Source organism: Falco biarmicus, chromosome 3 (genome assembly GCF_023638135.1).
Source record: "Falco biarmicus isolate bFalBia1 chromosome 3, bFalBia1.pri, whole genome shotgun sequence".
Lineage (NCBI taxonomy): Eukaryota > Metazoa > Chordata > Aves > Falconiformes > Falconidae > Falco > Falco biarmicus.
In genome coordinates this window covers 14,506,852-14,532,996 of record NC_079290.1, presented here as the reverse complement: position 1 = coordinate 14,532,996, position 26,145 = coordinate 14,506,852, and the positions used below count along the sequence as shown (strand labels likewise).

The 26,145-nt window shown below is 42.0% G+C and overlaps 1 protein-coding gene across 6 annotated transcripts; it reads left to right on the top strand.

The window, feature by feature from the left end:
* The first annotated feature begins 690 nt into the window (after positions 1 to 690).
* On the top strand, positions 691 to 25,848 carry MAPK15 (mitogen-activated protein kinase 15). Of its 6 annotated transcripts, none has more exons than XM_056332169.1 (14): positions 691 to 1,053; positions 4,195 to 4,293; positions 4,743 to 4,772; positions 7,424 to 7,514; positions 8,065 to 8,195; positions 8,353 to 8,516; positions 9,439 to 9,578; positions 10,855 to 10,912; positions 15,793 to 15,930; positions 16,183 to 16,288; positions 19,267 to 19,564; positions 20,028 to 20,179; positions 23,853 to 24,080; positions 25,640 to 25,848. In XM_056332169.1, the coding sequence occupies exons 1-13, from the start codon at positions 985 to 987 to the stop codon at positions 24,057 to 24,059; spliced, it is 1,683 nt and encodes a 560-aa protein (XP_056188144.1). In that variant the 5' UTR covers positions 691 to 984; the 3' UTR covers positions 24,060 to 24,080; positions 25,640 to 25,848. The 6 variants fall into 6 exon arrangements, with proteins under 6 accessions (XP_056188144.1, XP_056188143.1, XP_056188142.1 ...); XM_056332168.1 differs by having other exon boundaries at positions 23,853 to 24,085; XM_056332167.1 differs by lacking the exon at positions 25,640 to 25,848 and adding an exon at positions 25,257 to 25,531 and having other exon boundaries at positions 692 to 1,053.
* The last annotated feature ends 297 nt before the right edge of the window (positions 25,849 to 26,145 follow it).

Sequence of the window (26,145 nt, the reverse complement as noted above, 5' to 3'; positions counted from 1 at the left end):
GGCATTTTCCAGCGATGAAGTTCACAAGGTTCCTGCTGACCCACCTCTCTAGCTTGACAGGGTCCCTCTGATTAGTGGCATGGCCATCTGCTCTGTCAGCTGCTCCTCCCTGTTTTCTATCACCTGCAGACTTGCTGCGGCAGCACTCCAGCCCCCCATCCAGCAGATTAGTGAAGAAGCTACACAGCACTGGGGCACCTGTATTGACCTGACCACTAGGTACACCTAGTGTACCTGCTAGGGCACACCACTAGCAACTGACCTCCAGCTGGACGTAATGTCACTGATGACAAATCCTCGGTTCCAGCAGTTCAGCAAGTTTTCAGTCTGTGTAACTGTGGCTGAACTAGTCTACATTTAGCTTGTCAACAAAGGCTATTTAGGGAATCAGTTTCTGCCAGAGCATGCTGCTAGCAAGGAAAGATTTGCATTGCAGGTCTTGGAAATAACGGGGTTTAGATTAAAAAAAATAAAAGTAGGAATTTGTTATTTATTTTTTTTTACAGTGCACTGGAAGGACACCAGGTGCTGAGAGCAATGCCCGACATCCCCCCCTGACACTAGTTTATCAGATGAAGCCACAGGGTTGCGCTGCGCTGGAGAAGCTTTGCGCTTTGCCTGCGCCACTGCCGGGCCGCCCCCTGAGGGAGCCGTCCAGCGGCGCTGCGGGGCTCCCCCGGCACCCACCGGCTCAGCCAGCCCAGGCCGAGCCCACGGCGGCACCACCGGCCACACAGCAGGGCGCCAGGGCGGGGGAAGGAAGGAAAGAAAGGAGGCGGCAGCGGCCTGCCCTCGCCTCAGGCACCGCGCCTCGCCTCAGGCGCCGCGCCCGCCGCCGCCGCCTCCCGCCGCGGGGGGCGCGAGCTCGGGCCGCTGGGCGCATGCGCCTGGCGGCGCCTTGTTTCCATAGCAGCGGGAGTGCGTCCGTGCCGAGCCGAGCCCCGCCGAGCCCGCCCGCCCTCCCGCCGCCTCGGCTCGTCCGCCATGAGTGAGCCGGAGGTGGAGGCTCTCGTCTCTCGGAAGTACGAGATCAAGAAGCGGTTGGGCAAGGGGGTGAGTGTGCCGGGGGCCTGGGGGGCGCGGCGGGACTGGGCGGGGGGTCCCGCCTTTCCCTGCGGCCTCCTGCCGCAGGCCTGAGCCGCGCTTAGTGCTGGAGGCCCGGACGTTTATACAGCTGAAGAAAAACTGGGCTTTGAGATATTTATTGTGACTCACAGAGAAAAAAAAATCATAAATCGTAGCTTGATAACTTTTCTGTGACTTCTTATAGTCGTTACACAACTAAACTTCAGAGGAAGTGTTATGTGGTAGCGTGTGAAACTGAAAATACCCTTAAATTCCCCATCAGGCTTCCCCCCCCCCCCCCTCCCCCCGGTAACTTACGGCCACACAAAGCACTGAACTACTGAACTTGCCTGTACACCTGGTTTCCAGTAAAATGAATCTGAGTCTCAAATTATATTCTGTTTGTGCCAGCCAAATTCTTTTGCCTTTGCCGTAACCCCATTGCTTCAAGGATTTATGCAGCATAAAATATTTTTTTTCCGCATAAATTTCATATTTTTGTATGTGAACCAACGTTAATGCCTAAGATCTTTATTCTCAGGCAGCCTCCAAACCTTTCCTGTTTATCTGCTTTTCTGTTCTGGCAGCCCTTTGCAGTTGTTTAGTTGTGTTGATACTGGAAGTTAAATATTTCGTGTACAAGGGGGCACTTCAGAGGAGCTTATTTTCTTCATTATCCTCCAAGACAATGCTTTCATTTTCTCCTTTTAAATTCACATTGATCTTTCTTACTGCTGTAATTCATTCTAAGTTTGCCTCTGACTGGAGGTTTTGTGGATAACTGGCTAGCTGAAAAAGGTCACATAGACATAGTCCAGCTGGCTGGACAAAAATGCACATCGCTCTCAGCTTATCTGAAGTAAAGCAAAAATACACTATCGTTGGCTGTTCTTGTTACACAATAACAGGAAGATTGCGGTGGGAAAAGAATGTTGCAGGTGGGAACAGATAACTACAGAAGAGAAACTAGGGGCGGGCTTGATATTTAGGCAACTAACCAATAATGAGCTTAACTTTTGTAATATGTATGAGCTAATTATAACAAGGCATAAAAGGTGACTGTAAGGCACAATAAACGAAGTCTGCTGATCACTCATATTGAGTGACTGTGTCTTCCCTCCGTCGCGACAAGGTTTGATGCCATCTTGTTATTAGTTATCACCTTTCTCCCTTCGCCAATGGAATATATTACATCTTTTAACATGCTAGGTTCTTTGAACAGAATGACATTATTCTTTCATCTGAAATGTCAGATTATTTGAGAGATCCATTTGAAGACTGTTCACAAACATAACTACATACATTCACATCTTTAAAGGACTTTAGTGGTTTCAGGTCCATCATCACTGACATTATCAAAACTACTAGTCAAGCTCTTGACTTAAGTGCTTCCAGTCTCCTAAATACCTGTGTTTCCTGCCTCTTTTATGAGAAAGTTCTGTATGTATTGTGTTTGCACACACCTAGTGTACTTACCAGAGCACTAAAAAGGCTGTTGGAGTCCCTGAAACAGATGAGGATTGCCCAGAATATAAAGCAGAGAAGTGCAGCAGCAAGGGAAATACACTGTTCCTGTACAGTTTGGGGTTTTTTTGTTGGTTTTGGTTTTGTTGTTGTTGTTGTTTTGTTTTTTAACTAAAATCTGTGTTGTCTACTAAGGGAACAGGAGGTTTAACCTGAGTTTTCCCTATTCTGGATGACTCTGTGATACTTTGCAAAAGGTGATTACTTGGTCTCCCTTGTGATACAGAACCAGTTTTCTTATTTTTAGGTCACAGATTTGAATTTTAACTTTCCACATTCTAGGAGATGCCTTACATCTGCACAGTGGGGTCATTCCTCATTCAGAAATGCCCAGTTAATATTTAAACACTTGTAGAAAGTGAAGCAGCTGTAATATGAGATATTGAGTGATTTTCATGCTTAAATACTCAGATAGCAACATTGAGGCAGACTTCCCAAGAATATGTGTGATCCCGGAGTATGGGTTCAGGTCCTTTGCTGTGCATCAGGAATTACAAACAGTTGGCATATAAGTATCTCAGATAAGTGCTATAATACTACTACACTGTTGGCAATTGGGATGGCTCTTTCTTTCCAAGTAACAAGTGACAGGATGAGGGGAACCAGCCTGAAGTTATGCAAGGTGAGGTTTGGATTGGATACTATGAAAAATTCCTTCACCAAAAGGGTTTTCAAGCACTGGAACAGGCTGCCCAGGGAAGTGGTTGAGTCACAGTCCCAGGAGGCATTTAAAAGACGTGTAGATGTGGTGCCTGGGGACATGATTTAGTGGTGGGCTTGGCAGTGCCAGGTTAACAGTTGGACATGATGATCTTAAAGGTCTTTTCCAACCTAAATGATTCCACAATAGTGTCACTACAGGCCTTGGTAAAAAGTGCCTCTCCATCTTTCTTGTAAACTCCTTTGAGTATTGAAAGGCCACAATGAGGCCTCCTCAGAGACTTCTCTTCTTCAGGCTAAACGCCAACTCTCTCAGCCTTTCTTTGCAGAAGTGTTTCAGCCCTCAGGCCATTTTCTTGTCCCTCTCTAACTGATCCATGTCTTGTGCTGGAGACCCCCGAGCTGGACACAGTGCTCCAGGTGGGGTCTCCAGAGCAGAGGGGGAGATTCACTTGCTTTTAAAGGCTGACTAAGCTTCTTTTGTTACAGCCCAGGATATGCTTCGCTTTCTGGGCTGCAAGTGCAGACTGCTGGCTCATATCCAGTTTTTCATTAACCAGTACCTCGAAGTCCTTCTCCACAGGGCTGCTCTCAATCCATTCCTCCCCCAGTCTGTATTGATACTGGGGATTGCCCCGACCCAAGCGCAGGGCCTTGCACTTGACCCTGCTGAACTTCGTGAGTGTGTACATCTACTATTGGCTGCTTTGGTGGCCAGGATGCTTGACCTTGTGGACCTTTGGTTGGAGTAAGTACAGATGTTCTTAGTCCTTGACTCAACCAAGTATTGCCCATTGGCCTAATGTCTCTTTCTTCTGCGTAGCTGGTGATTACCTCTTCTTTCAGTCTCTGTTGAGCACGTTCTTCTTCCACCTTCCACACCAAAGGTCTAAACTGTGCTTAAGGTGTCATAGTACACTGTTCATCTGTCCTTTTTCTCCATAGGCTTATGGCATTGTATGGAAAGCAATCAATCGCAAGACAGGAGAAATAGTTGCTGTTAAAAAAATTTTTGATGCTTTCAGGAACAGAACGGATGCTCAGGTGAGAAATCATTGTTCTAACATGTCCTGAAAAATGTGGTGGGAGTTCATAGATATTTTCAGGATTTATATCTCGAAAGGTGTTAGTTATTTGACAATTATGCATATAATAATACAGTCCACAGCTGTATTAGGATAAAAGGGAGAAATAAATATCAAGCTTTGTATATTATGGCATCTACAAAATACTGTTTGATGTCCCTGAAGAAAAAGTGCCTTCATAGGCATTCACTATTTGATTCTCCCTTATGTTATGGTATAGTGTCTAAGCACAGAGAGCATACTTGTGACTCTCTGGTGAGCAACTGGGTTTTTTCTAGCATGTCTACTATATAAGGGTTTGCTTCGCTTTAGAGATTAGAATGAATTTAACCTACTCGTGGGAAGTCCATAGTCTGTTCTGTCATTCTGTTGAGGTGTTAATAAACTTTTTTTTTTGTTTATTTCTAGAGAACATTTCGAGAGGTTATGTTCCTGAAGGTAATGTCCATTTCCCCCCCTCCTATCTGACTTTTAATTATCTCAGATGTTGTACACCTATTTTCTTCCCACTGTTTTTCAAAATGCAATGATCAGTGTTGACAACTCTATTCATTTCTGCACCATCTTGGCAAACGGTCTTTCCATGACCAGATAAAAACACCTGAATGAAATGGAAAGTTGGTCTTACTTTTTTTGAGATAAACCCTGTTCTTTCACCATTTTTAGCAGTATGTCTGTTCTAGGATCACCATATTGACTTGCACTTTCTGTTACTTCTTACTTCCTTGTGGGTAGAAAGTGTTTTTCTTAAATTTTAAATGCCATAATCCAGAGGTGGGGCTGGGGTGTGGAAGAGATTTGCATGCCAAAATTTTTTTCCTTCATCATGTGAGAAGCAACTTGACCACTTGAAATAATTAAAGCAAAACTAATATGGAAGTTACGTATGGAATTCCTTAAGGCTGGTCTTATTTTGATATAATTGACCACACACTATGCCTAATTACGTTATCAACGGCAGTGGCATTAACATTATCTGTCCGTTCCTCCACAGACTTATTGTGTAGAAACACCAGTGTTTCTGAATGGTGATAATGTTATAACTATGATTTTTCTAAGGACACAAGCCAGGCTGGACTCATAGGAAGATGTATTTCCTAAGACTGTCAAGTATAAGCAGGAAAGAGATGAGTTTTTTTACTTTTTAATTATTCTTTCAGCCTGAAGCAGAAGCTGAAAACTGAAAAGCTAAAAAGATATGAGAGCAATTCCTTAGAAGTTAGTTATCTGTAAGTTAGATCATCTCTGAAAGTATAGCACATCTGGAGTAGATGGGTGGAGAAGGAGTTGGGAGAAGAAGGATATTTCTGCTGAAGGAAAGGACTAGTAATTTTGGGAGAGGGAGATTAATGTGCTATTATGCCCTTACTTTCATGTCTTTTGGTGACCAATAGATTTAAGAATTGTCATTTTCCCCTCCTATTTTTGAAGGTATCTTACAGCTTTTTCTTGAGGTTCAAGACTGAGAGATCAGAAAGGGAAAGAAATAAGAAATACTCTTTCATTGATTGGTAACCAGGTGCTTTCTGTGCACGTTACTTCCTGTGTGTAATGATTGCTTAGTTTAATCTGTATGTTTATCATATGAGAATTTGATGGACTGGATGAAGTTTATTGTAATTGAGAAGTGTTGATGTTGAATCTAGGCATTTTGGTGATTCTCTTCTGGGTGATATATAATATGCTGGTTGTCAAGCTGCTTGCAGGTTTTATGTTTATTGTTTAGTATAGTTGTAGGCCTATTTGGTGCATTTTGGGCCACATTTTAGAATGTCATTTTTGGTGATCAGTGAGAGCATTGTTCTTTAAGCAAAACTAAGTAAGACTGGCTCTGACCACATTTTTTTCAAAGTGGGTTGTTTTTTTAGTATGGATTGAAACTTTTTCTTAACTTTCCGTTAAGTTGAGTGATTTAACTTAACGTTCCGGGGCAAGACAGTGTGAGACAATGGGGTTTTCCTGCAGTGCGAAGTAAGTTCTTAAACAGCTCAAGTTACATGGTCAAGACTGATCTGCATCTCTAGAAAAATAGCCCTTTTGGGTATAAAAACTTTCTTTAGATTATTTGGATAGGTATTTTGAATATTGTCCTTAGAATAAGTGCAAGGGTATTTGATGGCCTGGTTGTATATTACTGCTTTGTAAGTATATTTTCATGGGTTGCTGCAGGTGAGTGTGTTGGTTTGTGGATTTTTCTAGATGTAATACATTATAACCAATTTATGTTTTGGCCTCAGAGTCCAGGAAGATGGTGCTATTTGTAAGAATGTGCTGGAGATAGCTTAATATTATGATATTTTAGACTGTTCATAACTGAATTTGTGACAGAAATAGATAAAAGGTCTGTATGGCTGGTTCAAATAACAAAAAATTCATTTATGTATTTTAGATATAAGTGTAGTTTTATGGTGCAGCTATTTGTACTTTTATACCCAGGGTAGTTCATGAAAATGTTGGCATACTGTGAAGTGTTCAGTGTCTCTAGGTGCATAGAAGTGTTACCTATAGGAAAAAAAAGTTGTTAAGACTGAGGATGAAGTAAATGATCTTGACGGCATTGTAAGTCTCCAAATGTGAGGACAGAATTCACCTGCGGTTTAAGATATCTATTTTTAGGTACTGTTTGTATGCTGACTGCCTGATTTCCCATTACAGTCAGTTCAATCAATGCAGCCTGTAGAGTGTTTCAGCCTGCTCTCAAATAGATACTTTTTGGTTGGGTGGGTTTTTGAATTATGAATATTGATGGCAACTTTGTTCTGTTTTCACTGCCATAATGATTTTTTGTGTTCATTAGGAAATAGAAGGTGCATAAAGCTGAGTGGATTTTATTCACAAACGCTATAGAGGGATTTTTAGAACTAGTACTTTGGACAACAGAGTTGTTCGTTGATTGGTTTTTTTTTTTAGGTTAACTGCCTGGTTTCATACTGTGGAGCAAGCTTAAATCCTTTGTTTTTAATTTATTTCAGTTGAAGCATAATGAAGGAAATAGCATGTTAATGATTGTTCTAGGCAATAATACAAATGAAATTATAATTCACAGGCAAGACACTTGATTTTGACAGTTGGGTCCCTTACCTCTGCAGGAATTTGGAGAACATCCAAATGTTATCAAGCTGCTTGATGTTATCCGAGCTCAGAATGATAAGGACATCTACCTCATCTTTGAGTCAATGGGTGAGACTTAGCATTGCATCAGCCATTTAAATACAGCCTCTCCTACGAGTTGTCTTTGTTCCTTACTTTGATAGTAGTGTGTGATGATTCACATGACTATTCATATAAGTAGACCTATAAGTAGGAGCAGTACAGGCTGTTTTGTATATATATGTCAGTTGTAACTAGATGGATATAGCAGTGAGGCTTTAAAGGGACTAATAATTATATGAGAACTGGCTGGTTGAGATGAAGGAAAGACAGCAGTGAGCAACAAATTAGCAGGCTTATAGAGACAGAAGAGTTACATATGGAAGGAACTGTGCAATTTTGTTATAACAAAAGTATGCAATAGTAGAAAAGTTACTGTAGCATGAGCTGCAAGTCAAACCCATAATACAGAGAGATTGCACTACTATTAGTAATGACAGTGTTAACTTCTGTTGAAGATGCACTTGAAAGATTACAGTTTGGACAATGGTCTAGTCTGGCCTTGCTTTGAAGAACTTATATTCACAACTTGGTAATCTTTTACTGATGTTAGATATATTACTGATGTAATATATTACAGAGACAGATTTACATGCTGTGATTATGAAGGGGAATTTGCTGAAAGATATCCACAAGTGTTACATTCTCTACCAACTCCTGAAGGCAACTAAATTCATCCACTCAGGAAATGTTATTCACAGAGATCAGAAGGTATATTTCAGTCATAGTATTTATCCTTCACTCAAGTTTTCTGTTAAACACTAAATGGAAAAGTATGAAAAGAATGAGACTAGTAAAAGAACCTTGATAATAATCTTCTGCCACTCAGAGAGTAAAAAGCTTATTAATTTTCCTTTGTTCAATTCAGCCTTCAAATATCTTACTGGATGCAGACTGCTTTGTTAAACTTTGTGATTTTGGGCTGGCCCGTTCTTTATGTCAGATGAATGAGGACCAAGGCAATCCTGCTCTAACGGAATATGTGGCAACACGCTGGTACCGAGCCCCTGAGATCTTACTTTCCTCTCGGAGGTAACTGCTTAATGCGAGCGAAGGGATGGGATTTCAAATTTTTTTGGCACTGGGAAAATATATTGTCTAAAAGTCTTAAATATTTTCATTTTAGATGTCACCAGATGCAATGTCGTGTCAGCAGTCCATTCTGTCAATATGGATTTAAACTTAAGTTCTGCAACATAAAAATCTCTCATGACATGTACATTTCCTTCCTGTTTTTTTAGATTGTCCATTTACATACATTATCAGCTCACCTGTTTGTCATCCATTCTCCCACTAGACTTGCTTTTTCTCCCCTTAAATCTGCGTTTTTACAAAATTTGGTTGAGTATTTCAGTCCTCTTTTACAAATTTAATGAGAGTTCTTTGATAGACCTTCAGAAAATATGCTGTAATCAGATGTTAAATCAGCTGCCTGTTAGTCAGGATTAGTCCTTTTTTTGACTTAAATATACAAAATCTTATTGATTGGAAAAGAAAATAAATACAGGATGGGTTAGTATCCAAAATTTGAAATGCGGCTGTTTTGCAAACTGTCATTTACCTATTGTTTGACATTTACTTTAGTAATAGTAACTACTTTCTAGATAGATTATGCCCTGAAAAGTCAGTTGTTTCCAAACAGCAACTCCTATCCTCACTGTTGGTCATGTGAAAAGTATCTATTACCTTCTCCTGGCATTTACCTTTAATATATTTCCTTTTATGGTTTCCTAGAGTGTATTTTAGTAGGATAAATCTCCTTTCTGTTTTATGCTCGCAAGCTTCATGATTCCTGAATCTCATTCACTTTATAGTTAAAACCTGTGAGCATACATATTCAAGGAGTCATCAAGCTTGTTTTTCTAGCAAAATAAGGTAATGTAGATGATGTGAATACCAGGTACAGAAAAATATTTGCTTGATTTAGTCCTAACTGTTCTATTCTTATTTGTAGTTACACTAAAGGTGTAGACATGTGGAGCATTGGCTGTATTCTGGGAGAGATGCTACTTGGAAAACCTCTTTTTCCAGGAACATCAACAATGAATCAAATAGAGCAGATCTTGAGGGTCATTCCTGCCCCATCCCCAGAAGGTAAGACTCTTTTATGGGGAAAGTTATTTAGAGAAAAGATTAAAAGGGTGAAGGAAAGCAGCCCAGCTGGATCAGGGAAGAAGTTATCTCTTGCAAGTTGTTCCAGCATCTTTCCAAGGAAATTAAAGACTTAACTGTGAAATGTTAGTGTTAGAGGAAAATAAGCCCATACTTCATTAGATGAGAAACAAGAACCAGGCCTTCAAAACATTTATGAGATTTCTAAGAGGATAACAGTTTAAAACAGAGTATCATACTTCAGTGGGACTTGTGTAGTAAAGGTAGATTGGACTTTTTGGTCTGGAAATCTAAACACGGAAGCAAAAGACCAAGTAAATATGTGTTAAATCTAAAAGGGATGATGATGATGATTACGATTGTCTTCTATGAGATCCAGTCTAACAGCCCATACACTTTATAAACTTCTCCAGTAAGTTGATACGTTCTAACTGAGCTAGCAGTTTTTTAGAAAAATAACTGCCTTCAGTTTAAGGACATCACAGTTTTGGAGAATTTCGTCCAAGCTTAAAGTTATTTATAGTTTTTATTAGAGATTTGGTTGCAGTGAATGAAATATGAGTGGAAATGCGTGTGTGTGAAAACACCAAAACAGAAGTTAGAAGAATAACCAGCACTAATAACAAAAAAAATGCTATTCCATTCTCAGCAATACAATTGAGGAATGTGTTGGTAACGTCATCGTGAGAAGGTCTGCATTCTAAGAGCACAGGACAAATGAGTCATTAACAGAAGGTCCTGTGTCCTTACCGCAGGAAAATGGCTGCAAGGTTGCAGCTTATAGCAGACACAATTTCTATTTCTTTTAGCCAAACAAGTGAAAACAGGCACTTGTTCAACAGTTATTGCAAACACGGAAAACCAAGCTATGAGCAGCAGCTTTGCCTAGGATTTATGGGGACCAAAGAAGCAAGATTCTGAAGAAAAAAAAAAAAAAAAAAAAAAAAGAAATATCCCTTATTCTCTGTGTCCCACACAAGTGATCCTGGCTAGATCATTTGGCCTCACATAGCTTGGTGCTTCTGCATATGTGGGTATGAGTGCAAGTTTATGAAATCTATAGTAGAATGAACAGGAATTGAGAAAATCAGCTTAGAAAATTTGCAAGTAAATATTCCATCCCCCTTCTGTAAGTCCTCTCATTGAGTGTTATTAGGATAATTTCCAATATTACTATCAAATATTTGCTTTCCTTCATAAACTGTGTACCTCTGGTATTTGTAATTTTGGCATTAACAGTCTCCTTTCATTATTGCAGATATTATGGCTATACAGTCAGATTACAGGGCCTCAGTTATTAACTGCATGAGTTCCCGGTAAGCCTTCTATGTTTGATGTGTCTCAGAAGTCAACAATCTACCGTATGATGTTGGCAAAAAGTTCCCCTGAAGTCACCTTCCAGTGTTCACCAGTGGAAATGATGTCTGCTCTTTGCGGATTCACCTCCCTCTAGGGAAGGGATGTAAAGTTTTTTTAAAAAAATAATGATGGAGGGTTATGAGAATTTCAATGACATAATCTGGGAATAACAAAATGGGCCTACATTCCAAGCTATTGTCATGTGTGCTTTGTCAAAATTAGAATATTTTCCTATCCTGAGTCATTTGGGTATCTGATGTCATCAGTTCACACATGGAAAGCCTGAACCTGTTTAGGCTGACAGCTTCATTCCAGCTGCTTAATGACTTTCACTGATTTTTTTTCCTTTAATTTTCTTTTTCCTTGTCTCTCTCATACTTCTTTCACATCCTCCAGTTATGTACACAGACTATCCCATTATTCTGCATTTATTACATACCTAATTAGTAAACGTTAGTAAACTTAATGCTCTTACACTATCCTATGGCCATAAGAAGTTACTTACCAGTCTCTAAGTATTCTCTACTCTTATCTGTCATGACATCAGTGGGCATCCTTCTCACTGGGGAGTCGGCAGTACGCATAGCCCAGCAATGTGTGGGACTAGTTCTCTGAACACTTACTGATACGTTTTATAGGTTTAGGTTACAGTGGCTCAAACCATGAGCTGTAGCAAGTCTGTTGATGTTCACGTGAACAGCATATGTGTGTGCATGCTGACTTCCTCATCTGGCATCCTGGAGCATTATTCCCTTTCATTCAGGGATGCCAGGATTCCTTTATCAATCTGTGCCACGCAGTTGAGCAACTGAGACCCGTTTGTCCCTGCTGATTCAGCTGTTAGCATGACGTGTTTGACCTTGTCAGGGGGAAGTGGATGGCCACAGTAGCCTATAGGAATTTCCCTTGATGCAACTTACAAATGTTGCTTCTTGTCCTTTTGTTGTGCACCGGTAGTGGGATTGATTGCAATGGAGTTAATTTCTTTCATAGCAGTTCATATGCTGCTATGTTTTATATTTGTGACCAAAACAGCACTGATAACACAGCAGCATTTTAGCTGCTGCTTAACAATGCTTGCAGAGCCCCCACAGCAAGTAGGCTAAGGGTTGGCCAAAGACTGGGAGGGGACCCAGCTGGGACAGCTGACCCTTCAGACCATATTCCATACAATAGAATGCCATGCTCAGCAATAAAATGGGGGGGGGGGAGGGGGAGGAATTTCTCTGAGGTAGCTGTTGGTCAGGCACTGGCTGAGTATCGGTCTGCTGGTGGGGACTGCTTTTGCACAACCTGGTTGTTTGTTTTTTTTCCCCTTTTTCCCTTTTTCCCCCCCTTCCCCTTACTGAATTGTCTTTATCTTGACTTACGAGCTTTTCTTGCTTTTGCCCTTCCGATTTTCTCCCCATCCTGCTGAGGAGGAGAGACTGAGTAACTGGATGGGGTCTTAAGCTGTCAGCTGGGGTCACCCACCAGAGTCCTTTTTGGCACCCAAGATGGGGCCACAGGGGTTTGACATCACAGTGGATTTGACTGGAGTGTGCTAGACTGGAATTTGTAGCAGTTACACCTGTTTAGCTGTTGCTGATCATAATATTGATGTATTCTCAGCACGGGCTTATTTGTTCCTTTACCTGCTCCATGGCATGCTTCCTGTCTTGCTGTACATCAGATTTGAGGGCTTGTTAATGACTGCTTTCAGCTTTTGCACTTTGCTGTGGTGTTTAGCACTTTTTTTGTGTTTTGCCTGGGAGAGTTATGGTAAAAGCACTGCCCTTGAGCCTCTGCTGGTATTTAGGCCCTGCACTGGTTCTGTCCCAGTACTTTGGGAACCATCTTGTGGATACAATTAACAATTGCTCCTCTTCTCATCCGAGAGCCAATTGGTAGAGGAAGTAAAGAATTGCACCTTCCCCTTCTTCTTTCCTGGGATAGATATTTTTTTTTCCTGCCTTGTTAACAATAGCTCTTCAGTTTCTTGAATGTCCTTGGGTAACTAGAATGCTCTTATTGGTATATGTCAAGAATCTGATTTTGACTTTTCCTAAGGATAATTGACTATTTGTGAATGCCACACAGGGATATGCCCTGAGGTAGTCAGGTTATGTGTCACAGGTTGCATAGGAGAATTTGGGCAGGTACCTAGAGCAATTTTCATGTCCAGTGGTGTAGGACTTCACACCCAAACAAGTTTGGCATCCTGCTGAAGTGACAGAACACTTGAAGAAAGGATGCCCTGTGTCAAAGAGACAACAACTTCTCACACCATGCTGGGGCCTGGCCTACACCTGCCTTAGTGGGGTGAAAGGGTCTCTGGATCTGAGGACATAAAAATGGGCAGTGTGGCTAAGTCAGAGACCCAATCCTCCATGATAAGAGTTGCTCCTAAACAATAGAAGAGGAAGTGACTTAGTAAGGGAGGAAGAAGCTTGTAAGAGGGAGCAAGAGGAAGAATGAGAAGAGGCAGCTGGTTCTGCAGCAGAGCACTCACAAGAACAGGAGGGGGAAGAGACAGAAATCATGAATGAGTGCAGAAACTACCCAGTCCCTATCCCTGAATGGGCTGCAAGATATGCAGAAAAATTACAGCTGTCACACAGGTGAGGAGATTTATCACCTGGTTGCTCTGATGCTAGGATACTGGAGCCAGTGTTGAGTCAGGAATTGGAGCAGCAGCTGGGATGTCTGGGGAACTGATAAAGGGATCAGAAGAGCAGCAACAATCTGCAGCTTCTGGAGGTGACTTCTGTTGAGTGTGGAGGTGAGGTATCCCCTCAAGGAGGACCTTGTAAACTACTGAAGCAAGTGGACCACTGTTGAGGGAGATACCCAGCATTAAGGAATTGGTGGTGGAGGTGGTCTACAGCAACCTGGGCAATAATCAGGGCTCCATAGATCCGGGTGAAGCCCAGTGCACATGGTCAAAAGTTTGTACAGAGCACACCAACATTGTAGATCAGCACCCTGACAATACTCGTACAGACATTGAGGAACCAGCTGTAGACAGACTGGTTGGCTAGCTCTGGCAATACAAAGAGAATCTTTCTACCTCCCCAACCCTATGGTGTTGCAGCTATAGAAAAACTGTCCCCAAAGTTCTAGTAAATTCAGAGAGAGTATGTTTTCCTCCTCACCCATACCGGTTAGTGTCTTAGTTATCAGGAGTGCCACACGGAGTCAGCCTTTCTCTGTTCAAAGGAAAGAGAACCGTGCATGCCACCTTGTGGTTCTGTATGCATGACCATGGGGAGGACTTGAGGAAGTGGGATAGTGCATCGATCTTGGACTAGAAACTTGTATATGTGAATTGCAAGGAAAAACAGCAGCCAAAAAGGGTGCATTCAGGAAGGTGCCTGCTTCAGTTGCTGTTGGGCAATTTCCCAGACACAGTGGAAGGACTGATACTACTTCTGATCCTGGTTTGCAGTTACACGAGTTGGGTAATGAACGCTCTGACTAGGAGTAGAGGGGCCATGCCTCCAGCCAAGCAGAGCAAAGGCATAACTGGGTTTATTGGACCGTATGGATTCAATAGTCTGGCACATTGGACCCACAGGAGTATAAGGCTCTGCTGGATACCAGTGCACAGGGACCCTAATGCCATCAGGATACAAGGGGACAGAACCCACCTGGATTTCTGGAGCAACAGGATGGTCTCAACTGTTACCTGTGTTGGAGGCTGAAGTGACTCTAACAAGCACTAAGTGGCAAAAGCATCCTGTTGTGACTGATTCGGAGGCTCTGTGCATCCTTGGCATGGACTACATCAGGAGAGGCTACTTTAGGGACCCAAAAGGGTGCCAGTGGGCTTTTGGTGTAGGTGCCATGGATACAGAGAGGATTAAACAGCTGTCTAGCTTGCCCAGCCTATTTAGTGAATCCTTCTGTTGTAGGCTGCTGCATGTCAAAGAGCAGCAGCATGGGCAGGGAGGAGTGAGCAAGCAAGTAGGTGGGGGCTTAGTGGCCAGCTGGGGACAACCACCACAGCATCTCTGAGAAGAGCTCTCTCATTTCTATAACCCTTCTCTGAGTAGTGAAAGACAGCAATTGGAACTCTCCATTAATTCCTGGCTGAAATGTGATGGTCAAGTGGCTAAGTTTCTGATAGATGGCTCAAGCTAGGTAAAAGAGCAAGTGAAATCTTAGCCTTCAAAACTGAGAAGATTTTTTTCTGAACCACTCAGTCCAAATTCTATGTTCAGTGATGGATCATTTTTCAAACTAAAAGAATGTTGTCATAGAGTAACAAAATTATTTGAAATATCAATAAGTATCATGTTTTAAAATTGATTTTTCAAATGTATCAGATGTTCTTGTGTTTGTTATGTTAATAATTATCTTTAGGATTTCAAAATGCAAAACCAGATTTTTAAACTTCCTCTTCTCATTGCGAATTATACAGAATTTTTGTGGTCTAAGGGCTGGATTCATGGGGTCTTTAACAGTTCAACTGCAGCATCCAAGTTAGGAGTCTGGGCTTCCTGCATTGTCAAAAGAACAAAAGAATGACTTGTTGTCCAGAGGACTTGTTATTCCCCTGTTTCTGATACTGTCTGATATCTCACATTTTCCACTGAAAGAAGAGAAAGAAAGACTAGACTTGCAAGTTAGGCATTTCACAGAAGTTTCTAACACTAGGGAGGAGGTACTCAAACCTAATCAAAGGGGTAAAAGACTTTACCATACTCACAGGCCTATACTTCGGTGTTCCAGGATTATGATGTACTATTTGTGAGTGAACTCTGGAGTCAGGTGTCACCTTGATGAGATCCACAGAACTGTAATTCATGCCTTCACTGTGAATTGGGTGCTTATGTCATCATTTTCTGACTTCTAGGCAGCGAGTAACATTTGAGGAGATCTTACCATCCTCCACTCCATTGCCTGCCTTGGATCTTCTGAAGAAACTTTTAGTATTTAACCCTGATAAACGACTCACAGCAGAGGAGGCTCTGCAGCATCCTTATGTGAAAAGGTGAGAGTAATGCCAATGTGCAGTTTACCCTGATGACTTCTGAGATGACAGACCTGCTCTTGGCACAAGTTTTCTTTGTATGCATGGTAAGGAAAAGAAAAAAAAAAAGACAAAAATGATTCTTCATTTTCTCTAACCCTTTTTACACTAGAGGTTACACTAGATGATTTAACAATCCTTTTTAAGATTATATTGATCTGTTGTGCTGGTTTTAGTCTTAATGAATTACATTATGTGTTATCATCTTCTTAGGTTTCACTGTCCTGCCAGGGAGCCCTCTCTGGACTACGACGTGATTCTTCCTTTAGGTGATGATATCCAGCTGTCTGTGGGAGAATATCGAAATAAGTTATATGAGGTAATTTCTCTTGTTTTCCACAGTCCTAATCCTCCAAGTAACCTGCCATTCTTGCACACACTTCATGAATTCAGTCATTTTATTCTGTTTACATTCCCCTGGTCTTTCCATACATGCTTACAGTTAAATCTTGGTGCTTCTTATCAGTCAGCTTCATACTGTCATCATTTTTGAGAGATCTTTAAGTCTAGATATCTGCTGGGAGAAGTCTGTAAAGCCTGATGTCTGAGAGACTGTGTTATTATTATGTTTTTTTTATGAGGATATATTTTATTAGGATATTATTATGTTAATATATTATGTTGGATCCAACAGTGCAAGAGAGGTGAGGCTGCTGCCACTTTGTGTCCCCAGATCCAGCCAGTAGCAAGGCTGAAGATGCATTCTCAGTAGGCACACACACTGCATTTATACATGGCTGGCCACAGGGATCACAAACGGGCACTCAGAGCACTCACACATAGACATCACCATCAGCCTCATTCTGCTCCCTTCTCTGTCTGAGCAAGGTGGAATTCAACTCGTGAGGATATATACACACACACACATTAAAGGTGGATCCCTGCAGCAGCTGGTCTCAGGCACTCCATCTGCTCAGTAGCTGGTCCCTGGATCCCAGTCTCCGGAGTTGCTGGCACTTGGATATACAAGCCCCCAAGGCTGCAACCCTACTCCAGTTGCTGGTACAGGCCATGCACACAAACAGCTGGCCAGGACTTTCCAAGTCCCTTAGCTGACCTCTGTTCCCCCTGCCCCCAGGTGCTCTCACCCCTGGGGATGTGCAGGTGCTGTCACACCCTTAGAGACCTGCTCACCCCCTTGCTCCCAGGCTACTTGATCTATTCACCCATTAGTCTGACTTGATGTTTGCTAGCAATCACATGCTCACTTGCACACCTGCACTCTCTTCAGTTGCTGGCACCCGACACATGGGCCTGATCTGACACAGACCTGTGATCTGACTCCAGCTGCTGGCACTCACATCTGCATACACACACGCACAGACGGAAGAGACAGCCTCCCTTCCAGGAAGGAGGAAGGATTTTAGTAAGAAGGTAGGGCAAACTGCATTGATCAGGCGCGTGGCATGGCCAGACAAGCTTATTGACCAGCCAGCTATTTACACAGGACTGGCCATTTTTATACCTCTTGCCCCCTGCTTCCTGCACTTGTTCTTCCTCAAACCACCTAAACTCCTCTTTTCCTCTTTTGGCTCCCACCTTAAACATTCCATAAGTCCTGTGTGATCCCAAATGGCTTTCCCCTGCATCTCATAATGTGTCTAACCCCTAGACAGCAACCTCCACACCTCCATCTCTTGCCACTCCCCCATCCCCTGCTACCCTTAATCCCAAAGGTGATCCAGAGAAATCCTGATGACTTGTGATGAGTTTCGGGTCTGGACAATGGGGCCGATGGCTTTGCTGGGACAGCCCTGGCAGGGGCCTAGGCAAGGTGTTGAGTAGCCCTTGATTTGGGTTCCTGTCTGTGGTAGTGCATCCCTGTGCTCCTTTCAGCCTGTTGCAGATGGGCCTTTGATGAGCTGATGGCTTCCATGAAAAGGGGTCAGGGAGTAGCTCAGCAGCATATTATTTGGGCTCCCCATCCTGCCATTGTTTTTCTGAGCTCCATTGTGAGCGTGCAGACAAGCTGTTATCGCATAACCTAATGCTGAGGTTTTTTGCTGGAACATAAGTACCATTGCATGCTGCACCACATACACGGAACTATCAGATTTCAGAATAATTAATTAACAGAGGAGGAAGAGCAAGTGAAAGATCAATGTAGCTGATGTACTAAGAATAAAGGACAGTGATGTCTTAGGAGCCATATTTTGAATGCATTGACATGGGGGAAATAGTATTTGAAAAATCAGGAAATGATGCAATAATCAAGCAAACAGAAAAAAGACCTCTGCAAAATGTTCAGTTGTATGGGGAAAAGGAAAGATACTCCTTTTGATACCATTTGGTATATGTGGTAAGATCAAAAGGAAAATAAAAAGCTGTACTTTCCTTGTAGGCAGTGGGACTGAGTGCACCCTCAGCAAATTTGCAGATGATGCCAGGCTGAGTGGTACGGTTGACATGCCTGAGGGGCAGGATGCCATTTAGAGGGACCTGGGCAAGCTTGAGAAGTGGGCCCATGTGAACCTCATGAGGTTCAATAAGGCCAAGTGCAAGGTCCTGCACCTGGATAAGGACAGTGCCCAGTATTAACACAGGCGGGGGGATGAAGGGATTGAGAGCAACCCTGTGGAGGAGGACTTGGGGGTGCTGATGGATGCAAAATTGGATATGAGCTGGCAATGTGTGCTCACAGCCCAGGAAGCCAAGCATATCCTGGGCTGCATCGAAAGAAGCGTGGCCAGTCTTTAGGGGGAGAGGATTCTCCCCCTCTCTCTCCTCCTTGTTTCTTAGCCTTGTACCTAGAATATCTGTGACCAATCTATTGGCATTTAGAATACCTTTACTACCTGCGCTTAGTATTCACTTTACTAGTTCATCTGCTCATGGCTCCTAACGCTCTTACCACCTTGGCAAGGATTCTGTTGCTAGATAATAGCAGTAGAGGTAGGTGAGAAGTAATTGCGAACTAACCAAAATGAATGTTGCTCTGACTCTTAAAAAATCAGCTTTGCAAAGTTCTAGAAAGGAATGGTAAGAAACAACATAGTTTTAACGTTTTGGGTATATAGATTCTGTCTTTTCCAAGGCTAATGTCCATTTTATTTATTGGTGTTCTGCCGCAGGGTATATCCTATTCCAATCCTTTTTCTTAATGCTTCCGCCTATTCTTTCTCTCCACTGAGAATAGCATTTCTATTGTCTTTCCAACCCTGTATTAATTTTAAAATTATACTTGTTACTTTTCCTGCTAAGTAAATTGCAGTTGTTTGTAAGTCTTTGGTTTTATGTTTTGTTCCTCTGCTCTACTATGTAGCTGAGTTAAGTCTAACCAACTTTTGCTTTTTGTAGGTGATCCTTGGAAAGAAATTAAATAGTCATCCAAAGGAGCAAGTGCAGAGAGAAAACATTCAACTAAGTCAGTCTGAATCCAGGCCACTTCCAGATTCCAGTTCTGTGACTTTACCTACCAGGAAAGGCCAGAGACAACCAACTCTGCCTCTTCTAAAAACTTCGTATGTGCATGCTGGAACTACAAGTAGTGTCCAGCCAGAAGTATCCAGCCGGAGTGAAGACTTAGGAAGAGCTTTATGTCAGAGATCAAAGATCAGTGTGATATACAATCCCATAACACACACTGCTGTTCAAAGTAGGTACTACCCTTCTACAGTGGGATGTAATCCACCATGAGGCATTATTATAGGGAAGAAAAAAGAAAAGAGATTGAGTGGGGAAAAAAATTGGGAGTATCTACATGGCAAAATGAGAATGTGAAAGTGTGGGAGGAAAATGACAGAAGAACAAAACACTGTTGAATGAGTTTGGGGTGTATGACATTCTCTTTGGCTCTTTCCTGCCTCAGTATTGACTCTGTGTTCCTTTCGGTTTTCTCTTTCCTTCTCTACTGCTGTTACCTTTTCCCATTCCCTTTTGAACTCTGGGGTTTTTTTGCCTACTACATTCTGATTTTATTCTGAGTATTTTTGTTGTGTTTGTGAGATGAGGTGAGATGGCAGGGGCTAACTCAGTTTTTATGTTCTGTCCTTGCCTCAGTTAGTGTGTTCTGTGTCCTCATGATCTTCCTACTTTCTCTCATGGTTTTTCTTCTGCAGATAATGCAAATTCTGGTGCTGTGATCAGGAACTGTTCTGCACCACCTTTTCAACAGGCCAGAATCTCCAACAATAGGAAACTTGAGAGACGAATCACGTGGGCAAATGCGAATGCTTGGCTACCTCCTACAAGTGTACAGAACCTGTATAATGTGAGTAGTAATGCTACCAAAAAAGCCAAACCCATCCTAACTTTTGATAGACCAAAATGATATAGACACAAAATATCTTGATTTGCAACTTTGTGAAGACACCTAAATGAGAGGCAAGACATATTGCTCTGTGAGTGAGCAGATTAATTTTTTGTCAGTTAAAATTACTCATGACAAAGATATACACTGCATTTCTGTTGCTTGTATGTGGTGTCAGTCAAATGGTACCAGTTTGACAACCAACTCTGCCTCTTCTAAAAACTTCGTATGTGCATGCTGGAACTACAAGTAGTGTCCAGCCAGAAGTATCCAGCCGGAGTGAAGACTTAGGAAGAGCTTTATGTCAGAGATCAAAGATCAGTGTGATATACAATCCCATAACACACACTGCTGTTCAAAGTAGGTACTACCCTTCTACAGTGGGATGTAATCCACCATGAGGCATTATTATAGGGAAGAAAAAAGAAAAGAGATTGAGTGGGGAAAAAACTGGGAGTTTTTTAAACTTGAGTGGGGAGTTTGATAAGGCAGTTGGGCTTGTATGGAATATGTTTCTTTTACTAGAGAGCTGAAGCGTGTGCTCACTGTAGAGTTTCTGCTAGTAGGGAAGTAACTAGACATAATTTGCCTCTAATATGGGGGAGATTCACATAGATACTTGCAGTCTTCAGTGTTGCAATACCTACATTTCAGGTGTTTAGTCTACTAATGAAGTTTATGACCCTGAGTTTAGTGCCGTGCATGAGGCAGAGCGTTGAGAGGAAGACCACTTATAGTAATCACCAGGAAATGCCAAGGGCACAGATGTGGCTTAAACATGACATCTCCGACATATGTAATACTGATCTTCAGCTAGCCTGGGTTAATAAACACTAACTTTCTCCTGCAGTTTTAAGTTTAGCCCCAGTCTTTCAAAAACCTATCACCTGTGACTTGAGCAGCAAGAGTATTTTGGTGCCTATACATTTATGCAGAAGTTCTGTGAATGACTGTTGAATTTAAGTATGGGAATTAGCTACTTCAGAGAACATGAAGGAACACAGCCCTTTTGTAAATCTAGGTCTCTGCCTCATTAGCAGTAAATTTGTTTTTCACAAAGATGAATTGTAATGGATCATATACGTCAGCTAACTGTAATAAAAAAGAAAAGTAAAAATATCTCTGCAGATCTTCTGCCTCTGCTTATTTTTCCCATCTTGAGTTTTTAATGCAATGTCTTTTGAGATGTGCTGAGATATATGACTTTTTTTCCACTGCCCTTTTTCTAGAGGACAGGCTAATTTTGGACTCCATTCTACTTTCAATTTTATCACTTCAGACAAGTGAGGATTTCAACACCATTTCAGACTTACCAAATTGTTAAGATTGTCAGCAGCACTGAAAATGCCCTTTGACTTTTAGAATCACAGATCAGTTGCTTTTACATTATCTTCAATGATGGCTTGTCCTGTCCAAAGTGTGGAGGTAGCAAATTCTTTTTTTAGCCAAATTGAGACTGTTGGATATTCCAGGCTTTGGAGAATTTGCACTACCTCTGTAGTCAACGTAATGGATTGCTGTTGTTGAACACTGAAAAGTTTCAGTCCTGTCCTCTCTGCTCCTCCCTCTTCCTTGTTCTTGGCCACATTTCCTTGTAAAAGTTCTTATCTTCATTGGGTTCTTAAATGACCTCCTTGCCCCTGCTTCTTTATTTTTCCTGAACTAGTTGTCTGCTGACTAGCTCAAGGAGAGTCAAGCCAACACAAAGTGATCAGGGGAAGAATATGGGAGGAGGCACCATAGATTACCTTTTTTGTGACACTGAAGATTGACTTGTTTGTTGTGGGACTTTCTCACATCCCCACAAAAGAATACTTTAGTGTCTATGTGCTGGAGCTCCAAACCATTCAAAATATATGCTGAGTGCAGTTGTGTGAAGGGACTTGTGACAGACACCACTATCCAAGATGAGTTGGGTGGGATCAATATCACATTTACCTTAAAGGAAATTATTTCTTTGAACACAGCTCTGAATGATCTGAACCATTTCAAGCTAGAAACAAGCTGCAGACACTTAAAAGTCAAGCTTGTTCCTACTGGATCTCTTTTTAACTGTTGTGATTGATACGAAAATACGTATGAGTAACTGCTAAAAGGAGACATAATTGCCAGTAGCTTCCAAGTGTGTCCACATGCACACTTAGAACCCGTCTGTCAGCCCCTTTGCTTTGGAATCCTATTGAAACTGTTTTGAGAGTGAGAGGAACCATTTATTCTAGAAGTGTGGAGCAAGTGTGGAACCATTTATTCCACAATATGAGATTGTGGAGATTGCCGCATGTGCAGATGTACATACAAACAATGCATTTTGAAGATTCTTTGGGTAACTGTGACCAACTTTCTGTTACTGGAAGAGCATAATAGGGAGATCACCCTACACATGCCCTGTGCTTTATATTTGTTCCCTGAGAAGCTAATCCTGATTAGTGTCAGAGACAGGATATTGTGGTAGAAGGTCATTAGCATTGGATGCTTCCATTGCTGGTGGCAGTGGTGCAGCTGAGGGGAACTGGGGTTGTTTAGTCTGGAGAAAAGTAGGCTCTGGGGGACCTTATTGCTCTCTATAATTTACCTGAAAGTAGGTTGTAGACAGGTGGGGGTAGCTCTGTTCTCCCAGATAACAAGCGATAGGACAAGAGGAAATGGTCTCGAGTTGCACCAGAGGAGGTTTAGATTGGATATTAGGAAAAATTTCTTCACTGAAAGGGTGGTCAAGCATTGGAACAGTCTGCCTAGGGAAGAGGTGGCATCACCATTCCTGGAGGTGTTTAAAAAATGTGTAGATGTGGTACTGAGGGACATAGTTTAGTGGTGGACTTGGCAGTCATGGGTCAATGGTTGGACTTTATCTTAAAGTCTAAAAAAGACTATGATTGTGGCTTATCTTAAGTGAATGTTGACTTTTCCATCTTCCTTATTCAGCTTCAGCAGGAGCTGAAAATTTCTGATGTTCCAGTTTGCTCTGCGTTCATTTTCAATATCCTATCAGGCTCATGAAACATTTTTTCTCAGCTATTTGACCAGGAAAGACTCCTATAATGGCTGGGGTGACAGCAGCCAGTGCCACAATAGTGGGTGGAAACTCTTGCCTTTCAGTTAACTATAGAGGTTCACAAAGTGTAAGCTGCAGTGAAATAGCTCTCCTTGTGAACTGCAGATTCAAATGTATTATATTATTAACCCACCACAGGAGCTGATAAACACTGTATCCATATGCAGCTTCCAAGTCACAATGTCTTGAAGTAATTTCATTGACAGAAGCCAGGAGTATATATTGGGGAATTACGATGATGATCTGTCTTTTGTACATATATTTAAAACATTCACAGCTGTTGAAAACAAAATACTAGTCAAACAGGCCTTTAGACTTGTGTTCTAGCGCAGGATTACTTTGTTGTATCTTGCTCCAGTGCCACTAGTTCATTCCTGATACACTCATTCTTAAGCCCTTCTCCCTCACGTCGTTCTCACCATCCTATTCTTGATCTTACAGAACAGTCTGTTTTGTTTATTATTCATATGGCGTTAATGATCTGTCCTACTCTGCACCTGAAGGAAAATTTGTATTCCTTATTTGGATTTTAGAAAGCTGAGTACAGGTTACTAACTATCTTGGCTGGCCTTTCTTGCACAGAATCCAAGAAATACTCAGTTTCAGAGCAAAGATGTTCATCCCCTTCTGAAGCCCAGTAAAAAGATGTTCCAGATTACTGCAAACGTGGGAGCTGCTGGTGATCCGAAAGCATTCATGGGCAGTTACTCCCAGGCCTATGGAACCATATGTAAATCTGCGCTGCAGAGCCTTCCGATATCAAAGTCCTCCCAACAATACCAGCAGTGAACATGGAAGCATTCTAACCAGGTGAGGTACGTGATCTCATCAGTCCCCTAACTAAACCAGTGAGAGCAAAATATAACAGGCATTTGACAGTTAGTCCAGCTGAAGAGAAACGCTTTATTTATTGCATGGAACAATGTACTACTTTCCTCTGGACAAACCAAACGGAAAAAGAATCTTACCCCTTTGCCTTTGTCTTACCAGACAGGGCACAGCACTATTTGCTCCCATACCATGAGAACAAAGAATACTGTCAGTTAATGATCCTTGTTTGAATTATTGCAAAAAATTACAGAAAATTGCAGTATTCTGATACTTGAATATTTAGACTTATTCAGATACATTCAGGGCCTATGTGAACCTCAACTGAGGTTCAACAAGGCCAAGTGCAAGGTCCTGCACCTGGGTCAGGGCAACCCCCAGTATCAGTACAGGTTGGGGGATGAAGGGCTTGAGAGCAGCCCTGGGGAGAAGGACTTGGGGTGCTGGTGGATGCAGAATTGGATGTGAGCTGGCAATGTGCACTCGCAGCCCAGAAAACCCAAGCATATCCTGGGCTACATCAAAAGAAGCGTGGCCAGCCTTTAGAGGGAGGGGATTCTCCCCTCTGCTCTGCTCTGGGGAGGCCTCACCTGGAGCACTGCATTCAGCTCTGGGGTCCCCTGCACAAGACAGACATGGATTGGTTAGTGCAGGTCCAGAGGAGGGACACAAAAATGGCTCAAGGCCTGGAACACATCTCTTATAAAGAAAGGCTGAGAGGCTTGGGGTTGTTCAGCCTGGGAACAGGAGCTGGAGAAGGTTCCAGGGAGACTGTATTGCAGCCTTTCAGTACTTAAAAGGGGGCTTATAAGAAGGGCAGAGAGACTTTCACCAAGGCCTGTAGTGACAGTAAAAGGGTCAGCGGTTTTAAACTAAAAGAGGGTAGGTTTAGACTGGACATAAGGAAGAATTTTTTTACGATGATGGTGGTGATACACCAGGTTGCCCAGAGCAGCTGTGGATGCCCCATCATGGGAGGTGTTAAAGGCCAGGCTGGACAGGGCTTTGAGCGACCTCATCTAGTGAAAGATGTCCCTCAAGGCAGGGTGATTGGACTTAGGTGACCTTTGAAGGTCCCTTCCAACCCATTCTATGGTTCTTCAGCAGTTTCAGGTGCACTGCCTAAAGGTAGATTTACCTTTCTTTTTTTTTATGTAGATTTACCTTTATTTTTTGAGTGGAACAGGTAACCAGCTGTTCTCTGAAGACCAAGAAGACTGAACTCTTCACAGATAATCTTAAAGCACTTCATTTTGGTTTCCACTAATTTCTATGGCCCTTCTAGGGTAAATGAACATAATCAACAGTGGCTTATTTTCATTAATATCAAGTAGAAAAGCATTTTAAATATAGGTGGGATCTGCTGTAATATTTAATAGCTTACCTACCCTGTAATATTGTAAATATTGTAATAATAAATACTTTATATTCCACTACAGAAAATCTTTGTCTTTCAATCAATGTTTTCTGTGTGTGAAAGGGAAAAATAAGGGGTATTTTGTTCAGTGAATAATAGTAATATATTTTTTTTTTGCTTTCAGAAAGCAACGTTCCAAGAGATACTACTCCTGAAACATAAAGATGTTATCAGGCAACAGTGGGACTATAGTAAACTTCAAAACCATATTCCTGTTTTAATGCTGATTTTTCATACGTTGTCCTCATTAACTTGAAGTTCTTGTAAGAAGGTTCTGTCCCTGAAATTTTAACTTCACCTATGATAAATGGTTGTTATTCCTGAATGTTGGGACTACAGTTACAGAGAGGACTGAGACACTAAATTCCAACATGTGAGTACCACTGCCATTGATAGAACATCCATTTTATCTTATAGTGCCTAAACACCAAAGGCTAGTCCAGTTAAAAAAATATACATTCACTTCTGGTACCAGGTGTAGGCACTTAAGTCTGGTAATACTAGCGAGCTGGGAACGCAGCTCACAAGGGAAGGCCTGGTTTATTCTGATATATTCATAACCTAGGCATTTCCTCTCTCAGGTACAGGCAGACACAGGAAATGGCAATGACAGGGGGAACGTGTGTAAGC